This window comes from Uloborus diversus, chromosome 5 (assembly GCF_026930045.1).
Source record: "Uloborus diversus isolate 005 chromosome 5, Udiv.v.3.1, whole genome shotgun sequence".
Lineage (NCBI taxonomy): Eukaryota > Metazoa > Arthropoda > Arachnida > Araneae > Uloboridae > Uloborus > Uloborus diversus.
Genome location: NC_072735.1, coordinates 29,925,821 through 29,950,638, shown reverse-complemented (window position 1 = coordinate 29,950,638; position 24,818 = coordinate 29,925,821). Strand labels below are relative to the sequence as shown.

Sequence of the window (24,818 nt, the reverse complement as noted above, 5' to 3'; positions counted from 1 at the left end):
GAGACAAAGATGCTCTTGCAGGAGGCAAATTTTCAGTTTGAGTCTCCTGCTTGGAAAACATAAACCAAAGAAATTCTCCAATATCAGAAATCTTTGTCAGTGGCACATATACAGAACAAATAAAGCCTTTTTTCATTAACAATTTTATCATATGTGCCGAATTCTTCAGTTGACCCCAAGATGAGTCAGAGCGTTGAGAGTATCTTTGTCAGCCGTCTCATAAATTAAAAAAAAAAAAAAAGGTTTTCCCTTCTAAACAAGTGAGCTTGTTATATTACTTCCTGACAGAGCATTACAGTCATAATATTCCTCTTGTTTTATCTAGTCCTAATGCGGTCATAATGCTGGTCATCGTTCGGTTGCTATGTACCCCAGTCAAAAATGTGCATGGAGAGTGACATGATATTAACCAGAACAATGCTAGCAAAAATACATCGGTGTCAGGCGAATATATATGAGTACTGGTTGCTCTTTCTCCAGAAGCATGAAGATAGTCCAGTACTATTTTAACACCCGCCTCTCCATGACTGCTTTGCAGTGCAGTCACATCACCTTTTAAAGATGATTTAACTTCATTTCTCCAGCTAACGATTAGGTTTTTTTTCAATGTTGCGTGTGTATATTAACGCTTTATCCGCCAGATAAGCTGTTAAGTTATCCTTTGTTTTTGCATGAGAAAGTAGGGTCTTCATGTGCACGTTTTTAATATTAGTGCAATCGGTTATTTTGAACTCAATGGGTGTTAATGTACTTCTTTTTTCCGCATGGCAGATTGGCAGATTTTAGCGAGTTTTCGATGTATGTGTCAAACACTAAGTGTGTTTCATCACAATTTAAAAGAATTTCCTTGATCTTATTATTAAATTCTGCAGCTAAATCATTACATGTTTTCACTTGCTTTGGTTTCTTCTATGATTGTAGTTGTGCTATTCCATAAAGAACAGCAACACTGTAAGATTCTCTGTTCATTTGCTTCGGTATGCTTCATGGGGTTCGGCAAAGAATCATCGATGCTGCTGTCTACTTTTTCTAAGCCATTCTTCTAAAACCTTCATTAACTTTGATTTGTTTTGGGACAATTTTATCTACCCATCCAGATTAAACGTAGACTGTGGAACAGCCTAAAATTCATATGCTGTTTTTAAATCAATATCTGCTCGACTCCTCGATACAACTAGCAGAAGTTTAAATAACGATCGGCTTTTAACTGTAGAGCAGTACCAGCCATATTTGATGAAACTTTCTTCGTGTTATTTTTACATAGATTTAGATTTTCTTTTTTCATTGGGGCCCAGAAATTCGTGTTTTCACTTTTAATTCTCTCTCATTTGAAAGTGGCGTACATGTCACGGCCTTTGCTTAAAATACCTTAAATACATCTGTTTGTATGGCTTCATTATGTTCAGACTTTTTTGTGTTAATAAGTTCACTTCCTTCATGTATTATAGGGCTTGTTGATACTCTAATGGCACTATATATACATTGCACATCTTCATGTAGTCGCTTTTTTCTTTAACCTGTCAAATGATAATGTTTACTCTCTAACGCTAAACTATTTTTCTATTGAGTTATGTATTTACTATTCTACCAATTTCTTTCATACTCATTTTCTCTTGCTCCAAAGCTTCCTCTGACCCTAAAGCACAAAACGATACAAAAGACTTTTTAACAGCACAATTGCCTTCCATGAATTCATTCCGAAGATTTTGTTACTCTACTTTAAGACGCTTCATATTAGTCAAGTACCATGATATCATACTTGCATAATTTGTTAAATTCAAAGCAAAGAAATAGGGAACGAAACCTTCGAATCAAGAAATGTGTAATTCCCAATTTCCTGATCTAACAGACCGTAAAAAAGTAACATGTATCCATCATATGCATGTATAACAAAGCAAGTTTACATGTTGGTCTTCCAATTGATTCTGTGTCCTCAAATCTTTCATTTTTTCATGTATTTTAGAATCTAGTAATATCTGCATTATATTTGAGGAAAGATCTTTTATTTCACTATACTTTTTTCTTGAAAGCAATTAATTTTTTCACTCTATCATCGCATTAAAATTCCATTTCTTCATTGAGTGTATAAAAAGCATCGAGGTACCATTTAAATAGTGCAACCCTTAATGCAGAATGTGCTTTTGTGGCCCGTCTAACACTTTCCTGCAAGAATTTTTGACACTACAGATTCACTGTATAACTCAGTCAAATTATAGTCAAGACCTGTACAAGTTTTTGTTTGACAGGGCAAGTTTTAAAATTGGTTTGGATAATCCGATATCCATGGTGATAACTGTTGGTAAATTTTCCCCTAAAATATATTTAGTTATATGTACCAGTTTCTGCATGAACGTATGCTGCGTTGATGAAATGAAACATGCGTTCTAAAAGATGCAAGAAAAGCTCCTAAGACGTAATTATACAGGTTATAAGGAATTCTGTTAAACGATTATACAGTCGAACCTTGTTAAAACGAACTTAAAAGTGAATTTGTCTCAACAGTAGCTCGTTTTATTTGAAAAAAAAAAAGTTTAAGTGTTAGTACAGCAGGACGGGGATCGCAAATGTAGTTCGCTTTAGCAGTAATTCGTTATTAGCGTGTCCGAATTAACGAGGTTCGACTGTATTAATGTTTAATAATTTAAACCTGAAAATTAACAGTATTTTTAACTGCAAAAACTCACCCGAGATACTTTTAAACTTGCTTATTCTGAATGCCAAAATCAAAAGTGAAGACTTCAGAATTTTTTTTTAAATGAGTTAATAAACAAATAAATTAAGTATTTTACTTTTCAACTTATAATAAGAAAAGTAATAGAATATTAATCAAGCAAATTCACCAGAAATTTATCACAAAATACCCAAAATTGAGTCATAATTGCAAAAACTCATTACAGCCGCCATCTTGGATTGATGACGTCATACAGGCCGTCTGACACAAATTCAAGCAAAACACTCGGTGAGGCATAGTTACACAGGACACAAGGAACATAATAGAATTGGTCTCACAATTTCCTCACGGGGGGGGGGGAAATTTCCCACGGAATGTAGTATGCCCCCCTACTAAATCAGAACCCGATCATTCTGACATTGGACATGGGACACGGTTCTATTTTAGGGCCCTCCTTGTGGCCGACTAAAATTTTTGAAGACACTGGGCATGAAATCAATTTTGTGTCCGCTCCCCCCCCCCCCCCTATTTCCGCTTTTTCTATGAAATGAAGAAAAAAATATTTGGATACCTGCGTATTAACACAACCATGCTAAATTTGGTGGTACATCATATTAGAATAAAGTATTATACATTTAAAAAGTGTAAGAGATATAGTATACGATAATTATATAAGATGTGGTTAAACTTTGCCAGTTGCAGCAAACTGTAAATATTAATGTCACACATAATATAACTTTTAATTGTAAATACAGACTAAACTTGGAGTGATTTTAGAATTTGCAAAGAGATTAAGATTTTAAGGGGAATTTTTATCAACAAATAAGAGATTTTCCCTTGTCTTAGCGTTTGCAAAAATATCAATGATATCATGATACTATAAATTCTGAATGAAATCATTTTTCATTTTTAATTAACATGATAAATTAAGGGGATTTCGGGCCCCCATAAAATCTAAGAGGAGGGGCCTGTGCCCCGCATGACCCTGCGGTAATCAAGCTCTGTATACAATGCGCGAATAAACGAAAAACCGCTTTTGGACTTAGCCACTCTGGCTCTGTGGTACAAAATTGATGCTTTTCATTTATTTATTTATTTATTTTTATTGGTATGAGTGTCATTCTTGAAATTTGATGGCGATTCACTTCACCAGATCGTGATACCTGAATTGCGCTCAAAAGCAAAAAGAGAATATTTTTCAAAACACAATATGAAGGTTTTTTTTAATTCATCCCGCTGAGTGTAAATTTGTGTGATTTTAGTATTCATGCTTTTCAAGTGCTTGGTACATGAATATAGTAACTAGAGATATGGCTAGAAATTTTCCAAAACTTGAAACAATCCCTTCACATTTTTTACAGAAGTACAATTTGTTTCGGTGTAACAAAATATACGAAAACAGTAAAGAGTAAATTATTCTATATTGATTCAAATATGTTTAAAATTAAAATCAATTAAGAAATTGATTACACTCATCGGGACATTGGCAAGCGTTTGCTCTACACACGAGTAAACTGGTTGAGAGAGAATCAACTTAGTTCAGTTTTAACAAAGTTGTGGAGCAGCTGCTGGAATAAATTCCGCTCACTAGAAAAAAAGTTGATTCAGTTAGTTGTCTCGCGTGAAGACGAAAAACGAACGTCAACTTTTTCGAAAATAACTGCATCATGTGCTTAAGCAAATAAAATATTGGTGTAATACAATTTAGCAACTTAAACTATCTCAAAATTTTCGATTTTACCGCAAATGAATTCTGAATAACGTTGAATGATACTTAAATTTTAATCGTGTATTAAAATCCCTACCTATTCTGAAATGGTATGAAAGTTTGTTATTGATCTGAAAAAACAGACCAACGCAATTTCAATTGCAAAAAAAGCAAGTTTCTTTTTTGAAGGTCTAGCTAGTAAAGCAATCATAATTTTTTTTTTCTGTGCTCCACGTGTCTTTGTTTCGAAATCACCAAAGAGAAGGCACGCGTTCTGTTCTTTTAGGCTCCGCAGAGTCGCCAAATTTAGTTCTTTTATCTTTATAAAAAAAAGCGAATTGCATATTAAAATCCGATGATGATAATTAATACTGCTCTGTCTTCAGCAGAAAGTTTCGGGGGCTCATATGCCCAATGCCAAAAGGTAATATTCAGGTGCTGACATGTAATGCGTTGGAAAAACTTAAAAATTCTTCAAGCAAAAAATTAAGCACATTTTTTTTTAATGTTTTTCATGTAACACAACTATGTGAACACACTTGAAAACGTTACACATTCATATTCATAATATTAGTACTAAAACGATCAACGTCCTTCACGTTTGGCTGCAAACCTCTGTACAGCGCCCTTAGCGGATGCTTCGGGGGTTCTCTTAGCCCCTGCATTATTAAGGGCTGCGGCTACTTGGCATTTGGCTACCGTTTTAGCAGAACTTTGGGGCCAAATAATATTCTCCCACTGGTTGGTATTTGGTTACTAACTTGGCAATATTTCACTAAATTTGGCGATGGAGCTTGTTAAATGTTGCCAAATTCAGCGCCAACCCGAAGGACACACCATAATGTAGTTCAATTAAAGACTTGATATTGTTTCCTTTTCTTCATTAAATTGATACATTTTACTCAAAAACACTTACTTGTTTCCGATTTTCAATATTTATTTTTTTAAATATATTTTCTTGATCTAAACTTATGGGCATTAAAAATTTGCAATATTAGTGTCATATATAAGGTAGTAGTAAAATTTGATATGCTTCATACAATTCAATTCAACCGAAAAAATATTTTAGAACACTTTTTTTCCCTTATATTTCTTTTTTTTTTTTTTTTCATTTTTACCTTTCATGTTATCTTGTCTTTAAAATATTATCATAAACTTCAACTAGTTCGTATTTTTAGTTTCTGTTTTTGACAGGAGGAACATTAAAATGTGATATGAAATTATTTCAATTAGTTTGTGTTGATTTTCAATGCTTTGTGTTTTAAAATTATGCATGAGTTACTGATTCCTTATTGCTTGATTTTAAATAAAAGTATTTTTAATAATTTATTTCCTTCAAACCATTATCGTTATTATTAGAACTTTGCTTGGACAGTTCAAAAATCTTAGATATTGATTATTAAATACAGGCTGTGTGTTCGCTTTCCCCACAAAAGATTTTCTTTTTTTTTTTTTTTTTTGAGTTTACAAGACTTAAAATGAAGGTAAAAAGTTCGATGTTGCAAAAAATCGATGATTTTGTGTCAATGCATCAATAGCATCGATGTTTTTAACATTTTTTTTTCTTTTTTTAATGTCGCACCACTATTGTCTATTAAAATCTGAGGTGTCGTTCTTATTTCTGATCTGCGCATTTCTGTTCTTTATAATAAGCACAAAGCGTTAAAAGTCAATATATATATATATATATATATATATATATATATATATATATATATATATATATATATATATATATATATATATATATATATATATATATATATATATATATATATATATATATATATATATATATATAAATAAAAAAAAAAATATTCATCATATTTAAAAAAAAAAATTTTCCTTAAAAAAAAAAAAAAAACGATACCGTCGCCTCAGAGCAACAGTAAGACATCTAATCCCAGAAATAACAGTAAGATATCCTACTGTTGCTCTGAGACGACGATTACAGTTTCTGAATTTCAGGACACGTTTAGCAAGTGTTATAACCTTTACTCCCATCAACTCAATCAGGGTTTTCGAACAGACAGGGCATAATGTTCTGATGTTTGTAATTTCTTTTCTTTTCTTTTATTTGTGAAATGAATTTTTGTAAGAAAAAAATCCCTTGATTGGAAAAAATTGAATTGAATCGAATTGAAGTTTGAGCGACTGAGATTTTTGAGCTGCAAAACTATAATGTAATCCTTTAGAACAGATATTCGATTTTTCCCGTGTGTTTAATGCAGTAAGAGAATACCCAAGAAATATTAGATTTCCGAAAAGAGTTGACGACAGATTGAAATATATCTTAATTGCGAAAGAAGAGAACAAACTGGTACAGGCCAAAGTTAAATGGCTTCAAGTACTTCTCAAAACCATCTGCAAAAATTGAACGAATGTTTTAATCTTTTAAAATGAAATTAATTGATAAAAAATCATGTGATTTGTTATAAAAGTAACTTATGTGCATATTGTTTTCTATGGGAATAATTTTTATAATATATATTTATCGCCTGAATAATAAAGTGAAAAATTAGAAAGGCCAATTGTTTAAAATTCAAGTTACCTTTTTTTCTCTTCTGGAGTAGAAACAATTGTCAGCATTGCACATCTTTTTAATATTTAATGCATACTTTAGAAAGTTTCAGTGCATATTTTAATGATTTTCAAGCCATGTAGACCGGGCCCTAGGTATCATTTAAAAAATATTCTGAAAATTTTCAGTTTCCAGAACAAATCTTGGGGGTGTATATGTCTCTGGGTACGCCGCCGACTAGTAAATTTTTTATGAAAAGTATTACAATAGAAAATTGTATCAATTACGAGCAGAGTTACAACGGTTACACTACCGAATTCCACGCTGTACTGCCATGCTAAGCATAAAAGTCGAATCTTCACTTTTTATCAAAATTGAGTTACGGCCACCAAGTGATTCTTTGTCACATATTTTACCTAAACACTATGTTTTATGGTCATATGTAAACGGGAAATATATATTTTTTTAATTCTGAAAATTTTGCATCTGTATCAATTAATACATGGAGGCACACAACTTTAAACGGCGATTTCTCATTTCGAACTCAGATGCAGAAGTAAGTTGATTATAAGTTGACCGCTTTTTTCAGGCACTGAATTAACCCTTATCATATAAATCAACCTCTGTAAGTTGACCACCTGTTTAAGTTGACCACTGAAGTAGTGCACCGCGAGTGGTCAACTTCACAGTCAACTCTACACAGGTTTCACTGTACGACTTTTACGCTTAGCGCGGCAGTATACAATACACATATTCCAAAAATTATTTTAATGTGCTTAATTATTTTTTATGTATTATGATTTTTATTTCGGTGAAAATCGAGCACGCGTTGTGGTCTTTTTCATACGTAAAATATGTCGAGCCTTAGTAGAGCACTAAAATGTTTCTTATCTCGTAAAGCATGCTTCATGTTTGCAAAATTCTTGAGGAGAGAACCTTGAAGGATATCAATCACGCGAGACCTTACGTGAGAAACTCAAGTTTCTTCAACTTTCGCCGCTCTATCTGATCAATTTACACGTTATGCAACTACATAATAATGAGTGCCATCCATCATTTTCCTTTACTAAAACGCCATTAGGAGCAGAAAATTCAAGGTTATTTTCGAAATTCCTTTTCGCATGCAAGCGAGAGAAATTGCTAAAACCGCAATGCGGTAACAGTCCCGAGCAAATTGTACAAACCTCCTGCAGGATTTCTTCCACCTGTCACACGTAGTAACAAAGAACAAAAGGATAAAACTGTAAAGCGAAAAAAATGCAAATAAAGGAGTAAATAGTTTAAAAAAAAAAAAGAAATTGGATGAATCTTTTTCAGGGGATAGGTTGTAACTCACTACGTAACATCCGATCGTGACTAAGCGGCATTGGAATTTGACCACATGTTGCCCTCGGGCTTTGAAGGGTTTCCTTCCACCAGGTGTCGTACTTCTTGTTATTATCATTAAATTACTTTTTTAATAAGAATAACGCGGTTGCCTCGGGGCCCGGGAATGTGCGTATAAACTGGTAGTTAATCGGACCTTCGGGATTAGAAGATTGGGAATCGAACAGTGATATACTTTGTTTGACGTCGGACATATCTGGTATTTGGAAAAAGTGTTTATTTTAAATTTGCCACTTTAATTGGTGGTCGACATTCATTTGGAGCTTTCAGACTAACCAGATATTAACAGTAAGTTTTTTCAATTAATTGATCAATAACTGTGGATGTAAAATGAATTACTGTGTCATTTCCTTCTTTTAAAGAAAATGATGAAGAGACGGGGATATAAAGCATATTACTGCAATTTTTACTAACTTTTTTTAAAAGCAATTTATCTATAGATGTGGATATAAAGCAAATTACTGTATTTTTTTCTTTTTTTTTAAGTATTTGATTAAAATACGTGGATAAGAAAAAAATACTTCACGTTTTCTTTTTTTTTAAATAAGTGATCAAGAGAAAATTACTACACATTTTTATTTCTCTCTCTCTCTCTTTTTTTTTTTTGAATTATTCATCTGGAGATGTGGATAGAAAGCTAATTACTGTACTGTTTTTCTGTTAAAAAAGTAATTGATCGAGAGATGCAGACACAAAGAAAATTACTACAAATGTTTCCCTTTTGTAAGTAATATTTCAAGAGATGTAGATATAAAGCAAAGTACTGTATTTTTTTCCCTTTTAAAAATAATTGATCAAGAGATGTGAACTTATAGAACACTACCACAATTTTTTCTTTTTTAAAAGTAATTTACCTTACAAAGCAAATTACTGCATTTTTTTTCTCTTTCTTTTTTAAAAGTAATTGATCAAGAAATGTGATGAAATGATGTAAAGAAAGTGATAGCAACTTTTTCTTCAAAATAATTTATCAAAATAAGTGGGAAAAAAAACACATTGCTGCAAGACAAAAAATAATTAACTACTATAGAAATATGAGCACTGAAGGACCTCAATTTTCCCGTTTTGAGTCAAATGATGAAATGCTTTGTTTATATTGTAACATTCCAAGCCATAGTAAAAGTTTAACTCATCCATTTTTCAATCTTATTTGTGTTCAACATTATTTCGATTTAGAAATTTTCTCATTAAAATCCATAAGCTCACTTCTTTTGTTTTGAAAAAAAGGTTTCCAACAATATACATAGATTATATACCTCTTACCCCCCCCCCCCCACACACACACACAGTAAAAAAACACAGGATTGCAGACTTAGTAAAAATTATTTATTAAAGGATGTAATAAATAACTTTTATTTAAAGCGCAATTCTTAATTTTCATTATGAACTTAATGATTAGAAGTTTGGAGTTGGGTGATGAAATATAACTCGGAGGACATAATATTTTTACATTGACCTTATTAAGTTAATTAATCATCACTTTGAGCAATACGATTAGTAAAAATTTGGCTTTGAAAGTCAAATTCTTTATTTTTTTTTCTTTTTTTTTTGAAAATAAATTAATGTTTAATTTAATTTAAAACATCATACATAGTTAGAGAGAAATACTTAACTTGGCATGTTTTTTTTTGTTTGTTTGTTTGTTTGTTTTTGCTATTCTTTTTGCACATTAAAATACTCTCTGTGCTCACTTGTGAATAGAACTTTTTAGGATTAGTTGCAGCAAAACTTTTGTTTTCAGTTGCATATAATTTGCTTTTCCAAATATATATATATATATATATATAAAGTATATTCTCGAATTCATTTCAAAGATTTATTTTTTCGCCGAAATTCTTTCGGCCTAACCCCTCCTCTTACTTTTATTTTTTATGTGATAAGGGTAAGTTAGCAGTAACTTCCGGACATACCAAATGCAGAACATATTATTAATATGATTCTGTTGTTGATTCTTTTGTTAATGCAACAAATAATTTTAACAGCTATATTACTTGTTTTTCAGATTTACCCCTGTATATTTGTAAAAAGTGAAAATGCAATTGAATCAATTTGCAGTTTTCCTTCTTCTGGCCATCATTTCAGAGGTGTTTGGAAGACACTTAAACAAAGTAAGCACCTATATTGTACTTTAATGTATTCGGTGCCGATAATGTATTATATAGCGGATATTGTAGCACTGTTATTTCACTTTTTTATTTTACAAATTAAGTTTCAAAGACGTTCAATTTTATCTTTCTGTTGCCCTACTGAAATAGATTTTTATTTTTTTAGCCTACTCTCCCATAAAAGTTCTTTTAAAGGCATGGAAGAAAGTTCATTGTTGAAAAAAATATCTTTAGAAATCTCTATAACAGAATAAATTATGAAAAAAAATGAATTTAGTGTTTTCAGATGGTTTAGTGATTTAAGTTAAAGTAAGAGATTGATTATTTGAATGAAAGTGAAGTGAATTCAAAGTGTAAATATGATTCTTGTTTTTATTTTCATTCCCAAGTTTTAATAATTAATCCTTTAAGAGGTTTAGTTATGAAAGAGAAAAATCGAGGCGCTTTATTTTATATTCATTTTTTTAAACAAAAAGTGTTGCAAACGATTTCATTTTTTATGTAAATTTATTTAGATTTAGACGAAAATTATATTATTCCATTGTTTTTCTTTTTTTCTTTTTAATTCTTCCTTTTTTTATTATTTTGTGAACAAATGAAGAAACTTCCTCAAAAAAAAAAAAAAAAGCTAGAAAAATATCAACTGCCGTTGTATTGGTTAAAAATCGTTCTTGCTTTGTTTAATAATTTTCCGTTTGTTTGTTTGTTTATTTTTCTTTTAGCGATCTAGGTTTATGGTTTTATATTAGGCAAAATGGTTTTTGTATTTCAATTCTACAGTTTGCTTCTCCTGGGTAGGGTAGGAGAAGTAAATGTTAAAGAAGTTATGTCTTGTGCACTTATAGGTTAGAAAAAAAAATGCTTGAATTTAACACATTCTTAGTAAAAGGTTCAATTGTAACTGAAATTTACTAAGGCATAATGCCTAACAATGATTTGATATCAACCTTACATTAATGTTTTTTTTTCTACGTGAGATATAAATTTTGCTTTTAGAGATAAGGGTTAAACTTTATTCTTTGTCTCTTTTTTTGGACTAATCAATAGCTTTTCTCTTTTATTATGAGAATAGCCTTCCGTTTAATAAAATGTAAGTTTCATAATATAGTTTTTCGTTGATATAGTTTCATAACTTAGGTATTTAGAATATTCTAATATGCATTACCTCTGATTCAATGCTCTTTTGCCATGAATTTGGTTAAAAATCAATGATATTTCTTGTCTAGGATTTTCTGCAAAATGTATCTAAATATTTTGATCGATTTGTTTGCGAGGAAAGATTAAGGACAGTAATAACTCATTTTACAATACTATTGGTTTTCTAATTTATTTTATGCGAGTAAAGATAGTCCTGAAATTTTTATATACTACTCTGCTCTAGTTTAGTAATTTTAATCTTAACTAATTTAGCTAAATACAAACTTTCCCAAGATTTTGTAATTTTGGATGTTTTCTTATTGGAAACCAGGGAAGCTTCTTAGATTTTAAGGCATTTTAAAGGAGATTAATTTCAAAGCAATAAACAATTGTCCAATAAGCTCAGAATATTTTAGTTTCTTCAGATAAATTTGGTCTCATGATTCGATTATAACTCCTCCAACTCTAATATTGCTTTTTATTATGGTTATATGAAAGACTTTTTGTACTTCAAAGAACAGTTCTAGTGAAAAGAATAACTGGACAGCAATTAAAATCAATAGCGACTTTCAGCTAGCAATAAATTTCTGACCCAGAAGTAATTAACACCAACTTTTGTACTTTCCAAGATATCTTATTCGTATTAAAAAAAAATACAACTTTAAAAAAAAGGAAAGAATAGCTGGTATTAAACTAATTCTAATCGAGAAGAGAGAGAAATTAGAACAGAGGTAAAGCAAAAAGTATATGCGTAATAGAAATTATACCAAGATGGCAAAGACTAAGTGACAAAATAGGAGGGACTGAAACGAAATCGCTAGTTAGAGAATACAGGTCGTATCATTCATTCATTTAAGCGTATAAAAAAACACCTGATTTTAATTTAGCATTTAAAGCATTGCAAACCGTTTTGTTTCCTTTTAATATATTTCCATATAAAAATTTAATCTTTATCATCTAACACCTTTACAACTTCTGGCAAAAAAATTCACACATCCTATAAGTTCGACTATCTTTGACATATTCTTACTCACCTGAAATTTCAACAATTTTTGGTTCAACTACGTAGCCTAAAATGAGCATTTCTTTTAGAGTCTTCTCTAGGAGAGGAAACCTTTTCCAAAGGTCTCCAAAAGAGAAGATTTCTTTTGGAGAAGACTCCAAAAGAAATACATATTTTAGGCTACGTAGGTGAATCAAAAAAGGTTGAAATTTCGAATGAGTAAGAATATGTCAAAGATTGTTGAACTTATAGGATGTGTGAATTTTTTTGCCATAAGTTGTAGAGATGTTAGAGGACAAAGATTAAACTTTTATATGGAAATATATTAAAAGGAAACAAAACAGTTTGCAATGTTCTAAACGCTAAACTAAAATCAGATCAGGTGTTTTTTTTTCTATATACGCTTAAATAAAACACAGTAATAAACATTCATGATTTTTTTCTTAAATGAAAGTATAATGGAGTTTTTTTAAAAATAATAAATTAATGAAAAGATTTGCAACGAAAATTGCAGATATTATTGTGTTCTAATACGAAACTCAATTTTTTAGGGTGGGGAAGTACAACTACGCAAAAATAAATAAATACACCAAAAATATGTTTGCCTCAAAAGTTATTTCTAGCATAACTGTCAATCATTGTACAAGTAGTTCTTATGTTTGAAAAAAGTTGAGTTTTCTTTTACGAACTGTTCAAAATACACAACTTTACACAGCGGCTAAAGTTTTACGGAAGTAATAAATAATGCGTCTTAATTTTCCAATATTTTTTCTGCCAAACAAAAAACCAAATTCTTAGCACATATCTTATTTTCTCTGACAAGAAGAAGATTTCGAAAACTTGCGAAAATTCCGTACGCAGTGTTTAAATCTTATGTAAACTCTGATGTTCATTTGTAATAAACATTTGTTTTCCTTGAAAAAATAAACAATGTTTTTTTTTTTCAAAGAAAAATTAAGTTTACATTTTTTTTTTCAGAATTCATCTAGGAGGCATGAAGGTGGTGAAGGTAAGATCGCCTTTTTTACATTATTACACTTTTACCTTTTTTTACATTATTAAAGCAGAATGCAATAAATATTGAGAATATTAAAGAAATAATTCAGTAATATATTGTATATATTAAAGAAGTAGCCATAAAAATTGTAAAGTTGCTTATAGTTTGGTTGACTTCCGATCCGCTGATGTTCAAACGATTCCATTTGTTAAAATAGGAGGGAGAAAAGCTGGTTTTCACTGCGATACAGATTTAGCTCTGCGCCAATCTAAGAATTTCTCCTCTTTCAACTCAAACATAAATGAGCTCGTCCAAAGTCGAGCATCATGAAATTATTATTAGTTTGTATTATATTTATTCTGTCTTCAGTTGATTGATGGGACAGGTCTCTCTACGTCCGCAGCTAATTGCAACTTCTACATCAGTAGTGGATTTTTAGGTTTAGGGCCCCGTAGCAGTGAATTTTTAAAATAACGACGTAACAATTAAAAAATCTCCAAAAATGCAGTTAATATCCTTTCTTATATGCATTCTTATTACCTTGCACTAAAAGCAACTTTATTTTTGCCTTCACCTTTAGAAAGTTCCCGCACTCGAAAATCTCATTTGAGGCTGCACGCAAAACCACCTAAAACGATACATGTTACAGAAGGAGACGACAGAGTCATCGAATGCCAAGCTGGCGGAAGGCCTGCTCCTTCAGTGCATTGGCTGAAGAATGGAAAAAAAATTTCTCAGGTAAATTTTTCGCCAAATTGTTCATTGTAATTCTCTTACAATTAGCACAAGCACAAATCTTTATTCTTTCCCTCACTCAAATAAAGAAAAATAAATATTTAGGGTCTGAGAATTTTAATTTTTTTGTGAACAGGCATTGTTATTTTTGTTTTCCTCTTAAACTTTTTCTTTAATGAAATTCAAAATAAATAAATAAATAAAGACGAGTTGTGTTTTCCACCAATTTACTAAAATCAACAATTTACTGATTATGACCATATTACCAATGTGACACTCTATACTGATCACGACTTTGTTACTGCACCAGTATATTTTTAATCATTCTTATCTCAAATCAAAATATTTTGGTAAATAACTTTTAATAATTTTGTAATTAATTATCCTTATTATTTATATTTTTGAAGTAAAACCATTTTCTATTCCAAATTGCACTTAAAAAAAAATCATTTATATGCTTTTCTTTAAATTGCAATCAACCTTAATTATGTGCACAAAATGTTGATTTTGATGGTGTTACTGTATTTTGTGTTGTCAAAATTTCAATCAAGTCAGCTGTTGTTCAAGGTTTCTTTGTTGGACGGCGATGGAAAGTCACTCCACGTCTACCACCAAAACCGATAAGGTCTTGTTACCATTAGAGGGAGAAGTGGAGGAGTTGTCCTCAGTTGTCTCTTAAGATTAGCAATTCTGTTGATATCAAAAGTGACATATTCAAAAAGTCCTTAAAGTTCCTTCATATTTAAGTAATTTTATAAAAGTTGGTGGAGATATTGTCATGTGAAAAAAATACTACTCCTTCTGCCCCATGTTAGTTGCTATAGATAGAGCAAACCTAACCTGGCAGCATTATGAAGGCCACGCAGATCTTAATCACAACATTACGCTGATGTGGGAAAATAAAGCATAGTCACTGTAAAATTTTCATGTTGTTCGCATTGTTGACATCTTTTGTACTTGAGTTTTACAGTGCTTGATTCAATTCCAGCCGGTCGAAGATCCTCCATGTTCGTTAATGGTGACTGGGGCACGTTAAATATGTCTTAGTCACAAAGTTCTCGAAGCAAACCAATATCTCTGGGAGGCTAGATCAGGGATTGCTCGGCTTCTTCTCTGTATCAAAAACTCAGAGCTGTCTTCAGGGCCCTATCCAACAGGTTAAACCACATATAGTGGTAGGTATGGGGGACCCTGGAGTGTGAAAAGCTTGCTTATTTAATGTCCTCTGAAAATAAAGCATGAAAAAAACTAAAAGTTCCGTCATTTCCCTTGTTTAGTATGGGTGTTTCTTCAAATTTCTCAAAAACTCATTTCTGCAGATACTGTCTTTTACCTTCCCATGGCAATACGACGCTGCCAAGTTAGGTTTGCTCCAACTATACTTTTAAAAACTTTTGTACTGATTACTAATATTGATGATTTTATGATTTGTTTGAGAAGTTTTTAGAGATATCATGGTGCTATACTGTCCATTACCAGTATTCACTTACCAACCATTCCCTCCTTTAAACCAGTACCAAATAAGTTTCGAAAAACCAGAGTAGTGCGCTCTTAAGCCACGTCTCATTTTGTAAGGATTCTGCCACCAGTGATCTTCTAGCTAATGAATCATGAATTCATAATGAAGTAAACTGGATCTTCTGGTGAGTTTGGGTGGTGTACACCCCCCATTTTATAAGAACTCCACCACCCAAACTCTATCAGAAAATCAGTTTACTTTATTATGAAGTCATGATTCATTATTTAGAAGATTTACCGTTTACTGTGAGAAAATCCTTATAAAATCGGGCGTGGCTTAATGACATAAGCCTGGATTATGGCACCGATTTAGGGAGGGAATACTCGATAAGTAAAAATTGTTGATTGATAGCACATCAACTTCAAATCTGATTTTTTTAAAAGTAAAATCATAAAGTCATCAATTTCAACATTTTGTGCCGAAGTATACAAATGTGGCAACTAATTTAGCACAAAATTTTCGATTGTAATGTAACGACTATTTAGGGACGAAGGGAATATAAAATAATTTAATGGAACACTTACGTGATCTTCATTTCAACAATTTTACTTTTCAGAATGATGCCGAAAGGTTTGAACTTGTGAGTGAAGTTGCGACCGAAGAAGATGGTGACACTTCCAAGTTGAACATAGGATCTGTCCTTTCAAGGCTATTCTTGGATTGTATATCTGAAGAGGATGAAGCCGAATATACTTGTGTTGCTGAGAATGCATATCACAGGACAAGCTCGACGACGCAAGTTGTTGTTTCTCTTTCTGAGGAAAAGAAATGTGAAGAAAGAGGGACATATGGTAAAGTTTGAATTCTAATCCTTGCTCAAATAATTTATTTGCTACTTTAATTAATAGTATACTCACTTCCAAAAACTATGCACCGATACATTGCTCATTCAACCTCTGCAGCAAATTGCAGCTTCTCTATCAGTGACCGATTAATAAGTTTGGGGGTCCGTCATAACAAATTTTTGGGGGCCCCATTACCCCCTCATGGGAGAGTCTAGGGTATGCAACAGCAATAAGGGTCGCGCACGAAAGAAGCTCGGTATGAGAAAAATGAGATAAATATTTTTTAATTTAAAATTCAAAAAACTTTAAGGGTGCTTGCAGCAAGATCTGGAAAAAATGTGGGGGCCCTTTTGATATCACTCTTTACGTAAGAGTCTGAGAAACATGTCCTTTTCGAAGCCCCTGTGCTGCTAATTAAGATTGGCCTCCAGAAATTAACTTTTTTTTTTCCTTTTTGCGCATTTTTTTGGCAGTGAATTTAAATATCACATGAGTTTTGTTTAATTCGAGCGTCTTACTTATGGGAAAAAACATGATATAAAGAGAGAATGGACGTTATTTAGATGGAAAAATGACTAAAAGAAAAAAAAAGTATTTTTCTAGTTAAACATTCTGTTTCTTTTTAGATAGTAATGTCTAGTATTTTATCTTAAATGGAAATATATAGGATGAGTTTTGCGCATCAAAATATTCAACGCAATTAAAAAAAAACCTTGAATTTTAAAGTTTTGTATTTGTTTAAAACTTTTCTTGTGACAGAGTTTTTGTTGAAAATCCCTGGAATTAATAACTTAACTCCTTGTTTCGCTTTATAATGCGTTTTAGAATTCAAATTCATAAGGGTTGATAAAACGCAATTAAATGTCAATAACATGCAAAATTGTTACAAAAGTGCTTTAAATATTTTTAAAAAATCAAGTTTTTAAAAAGTTCATTATTTAATATCAATATTTATCTGTTGTAACTTGTTAAGTGATGAAATTCAAAATCGAGAATAAATATATCGATTTAGCGCTCAAGAAGCATTTTTAAGTTTCTGAAAAACAAAAATTTTATATTTAAAATAAAATTTTAGCTGCCTTAAAATGACTGCGAAGCATTTTTGAAGCTGTTGCGTAAAACACATATTATGCGCACAAAATACCACAGCTCAATACGTGGCAAAAATTAAGAAAACAAAACAGTAAAATAACTTCCACGGTCCACAAGTTTAGTAAAAATTTAACAGGTTTTTATTACTGTATTCATGATAAACTACTTAAAGTTGTAAATATAAGCGTGTATTTCTAAATCACGCCATAGTTACATTCTAACTTACAAAAATATTGGGATCGATAGACAGGTACATAGAATATTTTTTTGAATTTCATTTATTTGAAATATCTTAACGCAACTATTAAGAATTAACTACTAACTTTAAAATAACTTGTTAAAAAATTCAAGAAATAAATTCTGCTTTACTGTCATCAGCTTAATATGTATTGCATTGAAATAATCGCGTAAGCTTAATCCAAGAAATGCCCTCTAAGTAAATACAAATTTGCATTCTTTTCCAACTACTATATATTATAGTCATCGAAATTTCCGTTTGTTTCTCATCCCAACAATTTCAGGAAATTTACTGTGTAAAAACATTTAGTTGCTGACTACGTGACTTTTGGATTGTACAAAATGTTCAGTGGAAAATATGCATTTAAAACTTTAATATTTTTACAGTGTCAATAACTTTGGATGATATTTGTAGTTATTTTACTTAAAATGTTAATTTTTCACTTGTATTTGACGAAAAAATCGACTGCACGCAATCTGTGTAGCTTGTTACCGAAAACTCCGCTTCCCTTAAACTTGTTTTAACATTTCTTAGATCATAGAGCCCGTTTACATTGACTAAAAAAATAGATTAATAATTTTATTTACAACCGCAATAAGAAAAATTCGGGAAAAAATCGGATCATTGCAGGTAGAATTTCTGACCTGCTTCTTACCAATTGGAAAGCGGAATAGTTCATAGGTGATATATGTATATAATATATATATATATATATATATATATATATATAGATTAATAATTTTATTTACAACCGCAATAAGAAAAATTCGGGAAAAAATCGGATCATTGCAGGTAGAATTTCTGACCTGCTTCTTACCAATTGGAAAGCGGAATAGTTCATAGGTGATATATGTATATAATATATATATATATATATATATATATATATATATATATATATATCGGAAATCCCTAAACCCGGCTTTAAGCCGCCTCATTGCATTTCTTTTGGAAATGTGCCAATAAAATCAAGAAAAAAGACCAAAAACTTTGTTCGACAAACCTTTAATAAAGTATTTTTGTATCAAAACAATCACAACCTAACTAAAAGCTCTCTTTGTTTGTCGCAGCCGTATTGAGCACGGAATTTATTGATGATGAAATGCTGTAATTACTCTGTATATATTAGCTAGTTTTAATATAGTGTTTTATTTTTATAGGTCATGCTCCACGTATCTACTCGTGGACAAAAACAATGTTGGAAACCCAAGGACTGGACACGAAGTTAATTTGTAAAGTAGACGGTTTCCCTCAACCAACAATAAAATGGTACTTGGCGTTAGGAAGCAAGCGAGAAGAGTTAAATAACGGAGACAAATATCAGGTACTGTTAATTTAAACTATACCATGAATGACTACGTAAACTTTTATTGAAATTGTTACGATTCGGGAAAGATGAAAATCAGGTGTTTTGTGTCAAAACCTGTTCATTCTATGAATTTTCAAAAGTTCTTTTATTTCATAATTTGATACTTCTTGGTAGACACTACCACGCTATAAAGCGATTTGGAATGTATTCAGGTCGAAATCCCATCCTCCGTCAGCTCGAAAATTGCTGTCAAAAACGTGTTTGATTTTAGAAACAACCCAAACTGAATTTTTTACCTCTTTACTAAAAAATAAAAAAGTATATTGAGCTGTAAAATAAGAAATAGCATAAATTGCAGATTACTGCAGACACGTGTTTCGGCGAAATTTCTTCGGCGTGGCCGCCGAAGAAATTTCTCATTCAAAAATTCGCCCCCTTTAAGTTTGCCCCCTTAGCCTATTTAGAAAAATCCGCTACTGGATATGAGTTATTTCTCCAAAAAGCTACGCGAGCGACAATTGCCGACCTACTGTAATACCAATAAAGTGGTAAAACAGGCGAGCAAAGCACGCTGACTTCTTAAATAGACTTCATACGACAGTATGTTTTTCAGTATATGCAAGCATTCAAAGATTTTAGTTGAGCATGAATTCCCATTAATATTTTTCCCGCTATAACATTCATTGCGATATTTTCTGTCATTCTTATTGACATTATCTCATCGTTTGATTTATCTCCCGATTTTCCGCGAGCGGATTATCCGCGAGTCAATCGACGATCAGGAACATGTATTTTCGCAGCAAAAAGCAAATACCTGTTTTTTTTTCTAAAATTTGTAAATTTGTACTTAGATGTGTTTGTTTCATTTATTTATTTATTTTTCGTGCTTTCTTGATCGTGCATACTTGTTTTTTTTTTTATTGAAGTTAAGTTCTGTTTTGAGAAATACTGTTTATTTTCCTAAGCCGAGACTTAGCGCCAATTTTCGCATGCGCTAGGTCTGCTGTGATTTTATCAAAATAGGGAGGGAAACCCTGAAGTAAAAGGTTCAAAATAACGTGTTCAAAGACAGCAAGTGCCCATCCTCAACCTATCGCCCCTTTTTGAAATGGAATCTGTCCTGAGTGGTAGTCTTTGCTTTCGAGAACGGAGAGTACAAACTATTTTTACGGTTTGTAGAAAGTATTATTCATCAATACACAGCTATGTTTTTGAGGAAGAACAATTTTTTCCTTATTTGTCCCTCATTTTTGCCTTTTTGCGGTTTATCCGCGATTTTCATCATCCGCGTCACTTGTGCCACTCAATTCCACGGATAATCGGGAGTTTACTGTATTACTTATTGGTTTATCAAATGATTTGTTGGCTTGTTTCATTTGTTAAGTATTGCACTAATTCTAATTCATTCATTCAATTTCAGATCTCGAAAGATGGCAGTCTCGTAATACGAAATTTGAAATGGAGTGATATGGGCAACTACATCTGTACGGCAGATAATATTCACGGTACAGCTAAATCAGAATCTTTCCTGTATCCAGCAATAGTGAGTATTACTTTTTAATATCATCTCTCATTTACACATTAAAGAACCAAAGATTTCTTGCCATTTTTGATGGCTTTTAATAATCATCTCTCTTTCGTCTATCGTAAATGAATTCTCAAATCATAAAATTGGTTTACGCCTGCTATTGCTTTTTCCAAAAAGCAATCCTTGATTGCAAAACTTTAACCTTTATTTCGAGTAAGCAATTGTTTTATCAAGTGTCACTAAGGTTCCTAAGAGAGCTCATTCTCATAAAAGTCGAGTAAAAGCAAAGTTCTTTGAGAACACTACCTGAGAAACAGCCAAAAGCTTTAAAGATACAATTAAACAGCTCTTAACATGGGGTAAGGATAAACCAGATAACAAATTCGAGGCTCATTTTAAGTAATATGTTTAGTTTTTAAGCTGTAAAAATGGTTTATGTTTTGACTTTATCAATTATGTAAAACATTTTCCCTCTTTTGAGGGATTGCAATACCTTTAAATCACTTATCAATGACCTTCAAGAAATCACAAGGAATTACTTGTTGTTACGGGACTTTCGTTGTGATGGAATTCAAGAAATATAGAACGGGCAGTTATATAGATCGGGACAGCGAAACATTCATTTCGCTGAAACGGATATTTCACTGAATTGATATCCCTGGAACGAGGTTTCACTGTATGACGTAAAAAATTTAAAATAAGTAAATGTGAGAGCAAAAATAAACGATAATAGTAATTAAAATATTGTATGAAATTATTCTCAGAATGAACTCCGCAGTAGATAGTTCTCTTCTATGTCCTGGGGCAAGAGCTGGTACTAGTAGCCCTGGTAGGTGCTGTTATACAGCATGAATTAGAAAAACATTTCAATGAAAGCCTACCAAGGACCTTACCTTAACGTGTTTTACTCAAAACTTGAAGATATCCACTTACATCCCTTTGCTTCTCACTACCTCATATGATTCCCGAGATACTTTTGACGCCCCTACAAGCGCATTTCACCTACTGAAAACTGTTATCAAAGAGTATTTTATCGCTTTGTATCTTTAAGAAAATTTAACATTGGAAACTGGGGGAAAAATTCCTTTAAAGTTTAAAAAATATGACATTTAATTGTTTTTTAATATTTTAAATCTAAATTTTTTTGATAGAATAGATAACTAAAATGATCTGTATTCTTTTCGTATATTTCACACCTTCAAAATAAATTTCACTCCTCTAGGAAAATAGAGTATTTTCACACCTCGAAAAAAATAATTAAAAAAAAAATTTCCGCCTGCAGCTTATTTTTAGTAATTTTTGCAGCATGTTACATTGTTCGTTCAAAAACTAATGTGCCACTTCTGTTTTTTTCTGAGCGATTGCCCTTCTTAAGAAAGAGAAATATTATTCGCCAAAGTTGAAAGTGAAAACAACAAATAAATGATCTGATTAATATGTGTCACCCCACTATAGAATGCACTCATTACAGTTTAACAATCAGAATAAATTAGTTTCGTAGAAAACAATCTCAAGAATGGGGTGGTTTCCTTCAGTCAAAAGTACTACTTTTAGTCATTGAAATGGATAGAATGAGCAAAAATAATAACATGGACCCAGAAAATACTTTCATTTTCCCAACAGCTTTTTTTAATTAATTTTTTTAAATGTCCGATTTTGAAAACAAGGCGTGGTCTTGATGCCGTCACAAATGATGCAATTTGGCGCATCTTTCTACCACGTTTCCACGTTATGATAATCAAGCAGCGAATTAAAATTGCACTCTACGCTTGCTATCAACAATATCATTGCCAATGCACGCGAGTAAAGATACGAATTAAATATTTTGTTCTGTGAATGGCAACATTGAATGGCATTTCATCCTTTGTGATGTCACACGACAGAAGTGTAAGCAATGAAAGCGCACCGATTTAAATATTTTTTTAAATATTAAACTTAAATAAATTATTTAAAAAATGGTCAGATCCTATGTTTTTAAGCATGCTCTTTCAGAAGAAAATACTTTTAAAATTTTGGAAACGACCCCATTATGACATTGTCATTCATCCATTTTATGAACTTATTTTTGTCATATTTTGCGTCTCGACAGTGAAAATGAAATATGATATCATTTTTAAATAAAGCTTAATGCAACTTGCTTGTCATATCTCTGGTATGACTCCAAATACGGCATTAAAACATAGGATAGTTTTATATTCTCGTAAAAGTAAAAATGAACCAAAGAAATATCAATCAATTCAATAAATATTTAAAAGTTTAACAAAGAGGGACATGGGACAAATGTGTGTCCCTCTTCCCCTTAAAAGTTTATTGGGTGTGTAATTTATTTCCAACGAAACTTTTTTAGTCTGAAAAATCTTCATAGGTTCAGGTTTTATACATAATTTGGAAAAAATTTGATCAACTTTGAGCTGTTCGATTATAATTTGGGCAAACTATAAATGAATCAGGTCTTCTGACATTGAAAATGTATGTAAAAGAATTTTTCTTTCTTTCTGTCTATCGCGTCTACGAGCAAAATTCAAAGATTTTGTGCTTTAACCAGAACCGTTAAACATACAAAAGAAGGCTAAAATTCTGTTAAAAAATCATTTTTCCCCTTAAACAAACTTTAATTTCTTCTTACTACCTTCAATTCCGCACTATTTATGAATTTGCATGCTTTTTTAATGTCACTTTTTACTAAATTGGCATTTGCGAAAATAAATAAACTAATGAAACAAGCTTTGTGTACGTTAAAAATTATGATATTAGTTATTCTCTATGTATAGTAAAAAACATCAAACTCTGCGATACATTGCATACATTAACATTGCAAATTATTTGTCTTTGAAAATGTTATTAATACTATTTATTGTGCGTTTACTGTGTTCAAAATATAATCTTAAATTCCTCAAAATAAAAATATACAATGAGCGATGCTCCTTGAAAAATAAAATTTTAATTAAATTGGATTTGCACACCGAATACTTCTCTCGTTCCACTTTTCTCTTTAATTACATACCGAAACTTCTTTCTACAGTGAAATTTTCCATATTTTTAATTATCAAATACACCGCCAGCTCAGTCATTTCAGGCGAGGACTGCAGTTTCGTGCTTATTAGCACTCATTAGCCCGGCATAGGAAAGTGACTGAGCTGGAGATGGAAAACCTCTTATGGAAGCCAAGAGGGCCAAACAAACAGGTAGCTGGCCCTCTTGGCTTCCATAAGAGGTTTTCCATCTCCAGCTCAGTCACTTTCCTATGCCGGGCTGATGAGTGCTAATAAGCACGAAAATGCAGTCCTCGGCTGAAATGACTGAGCTGGCGGTGTATTTAATGTATTTCTGCTTTAGCCCTAGCTTATGGGCGGTAATTTACTAAATATTTTTAATTATGTTTAATATTATTACAGAGGCATTTATTTTAATTTTATTTACTTTCACCTTTCAAATAATATTTATTTAAATGTGCTGCCCACATCCTCAATGCATGAAACATGTAGTGGCTGCAGTATCTTTGATAAATGTGTTGAAATTGATTTTTAGTTATAGTTATACTTTATTTACTTATGTATTTTATTTTTCATTACAGCCTGAATCGTGAGAGTAGGAGATTATCGAATTCCTTTCATCTTTGTGTATGCATTCGCTCAAACTTCGCCGTCATTAGAAGCAGAGAAGAATTCATGCATCCATTTGAATCTCATCTTTTACAACATGAGCTGTGTTGTGTATTTATTGCACTGATTTTATTTTTATATTTCTTGTACATATATTATCATGTCAATAAATCATGCCGCTTTTATATACCTGACGACTTTTTATTCGTGTTTCAACCAAGTAATACAATTACTAATAGTATTTTTTAAAACTTAAGGGGGGAAACCAGTTTAGACAGGTCAAAAAATCTACTTTTTTTTTAATGTCATAAAATGTTAGCAAAACTATTCAAGGATATGTTGCCAATATTTGAGTGAAAACTTCCGATTAGTACCGATGCTATGATCACTTAAAGTGGCTGTGGAGATTGGAAAATGTTCATACCATTATTTTTTTCAAACGCGTTTTTCTCGAAGCAACTTTTTTTCAACTGGTGTGCATT

General features: G+C 31.7%; 1 protein-coding gene across 4 annotated transcripts in view; it reads left to right on the top strand.

Annotated features, from left to right (window-relative positions):
- Nucleotides 1–24,510, top strand: part of LOC129222760 (zwei Ig domain protein zig-4-like) — a 65,771-nt gene extending 41,261 nt beyond the window's left edge. For 3 of the 4 annotated variants that reach the window (XM_054857291.1, XM_054857290.1, XM_054857289.1), the window contains exons 2-8: nucleotides 10,289–10,394; nucleotides 13,510–13,540; nucleotides 14,109–14,266; nucleotides 16,339–16,573; nucleotides 19,058–19,221; nucleotides 20,627–20,749; nucleotides 24,309–24,510. In XM_054857291.1, the coding sequence (XP_054713266.1) occupies nucleotides 10,320–10,394; nucleotides 13,510–13,540; nucleotides 14,109–14,266; nucleotides 16,339–16,573; nucleotides 19,058–19,221; nucleotides 20,627–20,749; nucleotides 24,309–24,320 (798 nt within the window). In that variant the 5' untranslated portion in view covers nucleotides 10,289–10,319 and the 3' untranslated portion in view covers nucleotides 24,321–24,510. Of the gene's footprint in view, nucleotides 1–8,446; nucleotides 8,575–10,288; nucleotides 10,395–13,509; nucleotides 13,541–14,108; nucleotides 14,267–16,338; nucleotides 16,574–19,057; nucleotides 19,222–20,626; nucleotides 20,750–24,308 lie in introns of those variants that run through there. The other variant, XM_054857288.1, reaches the window with a different exon arrangement.
- The last annotated feature ends 308 nt before the right edge of the window (nucleotides 24,511–24,818 follow it).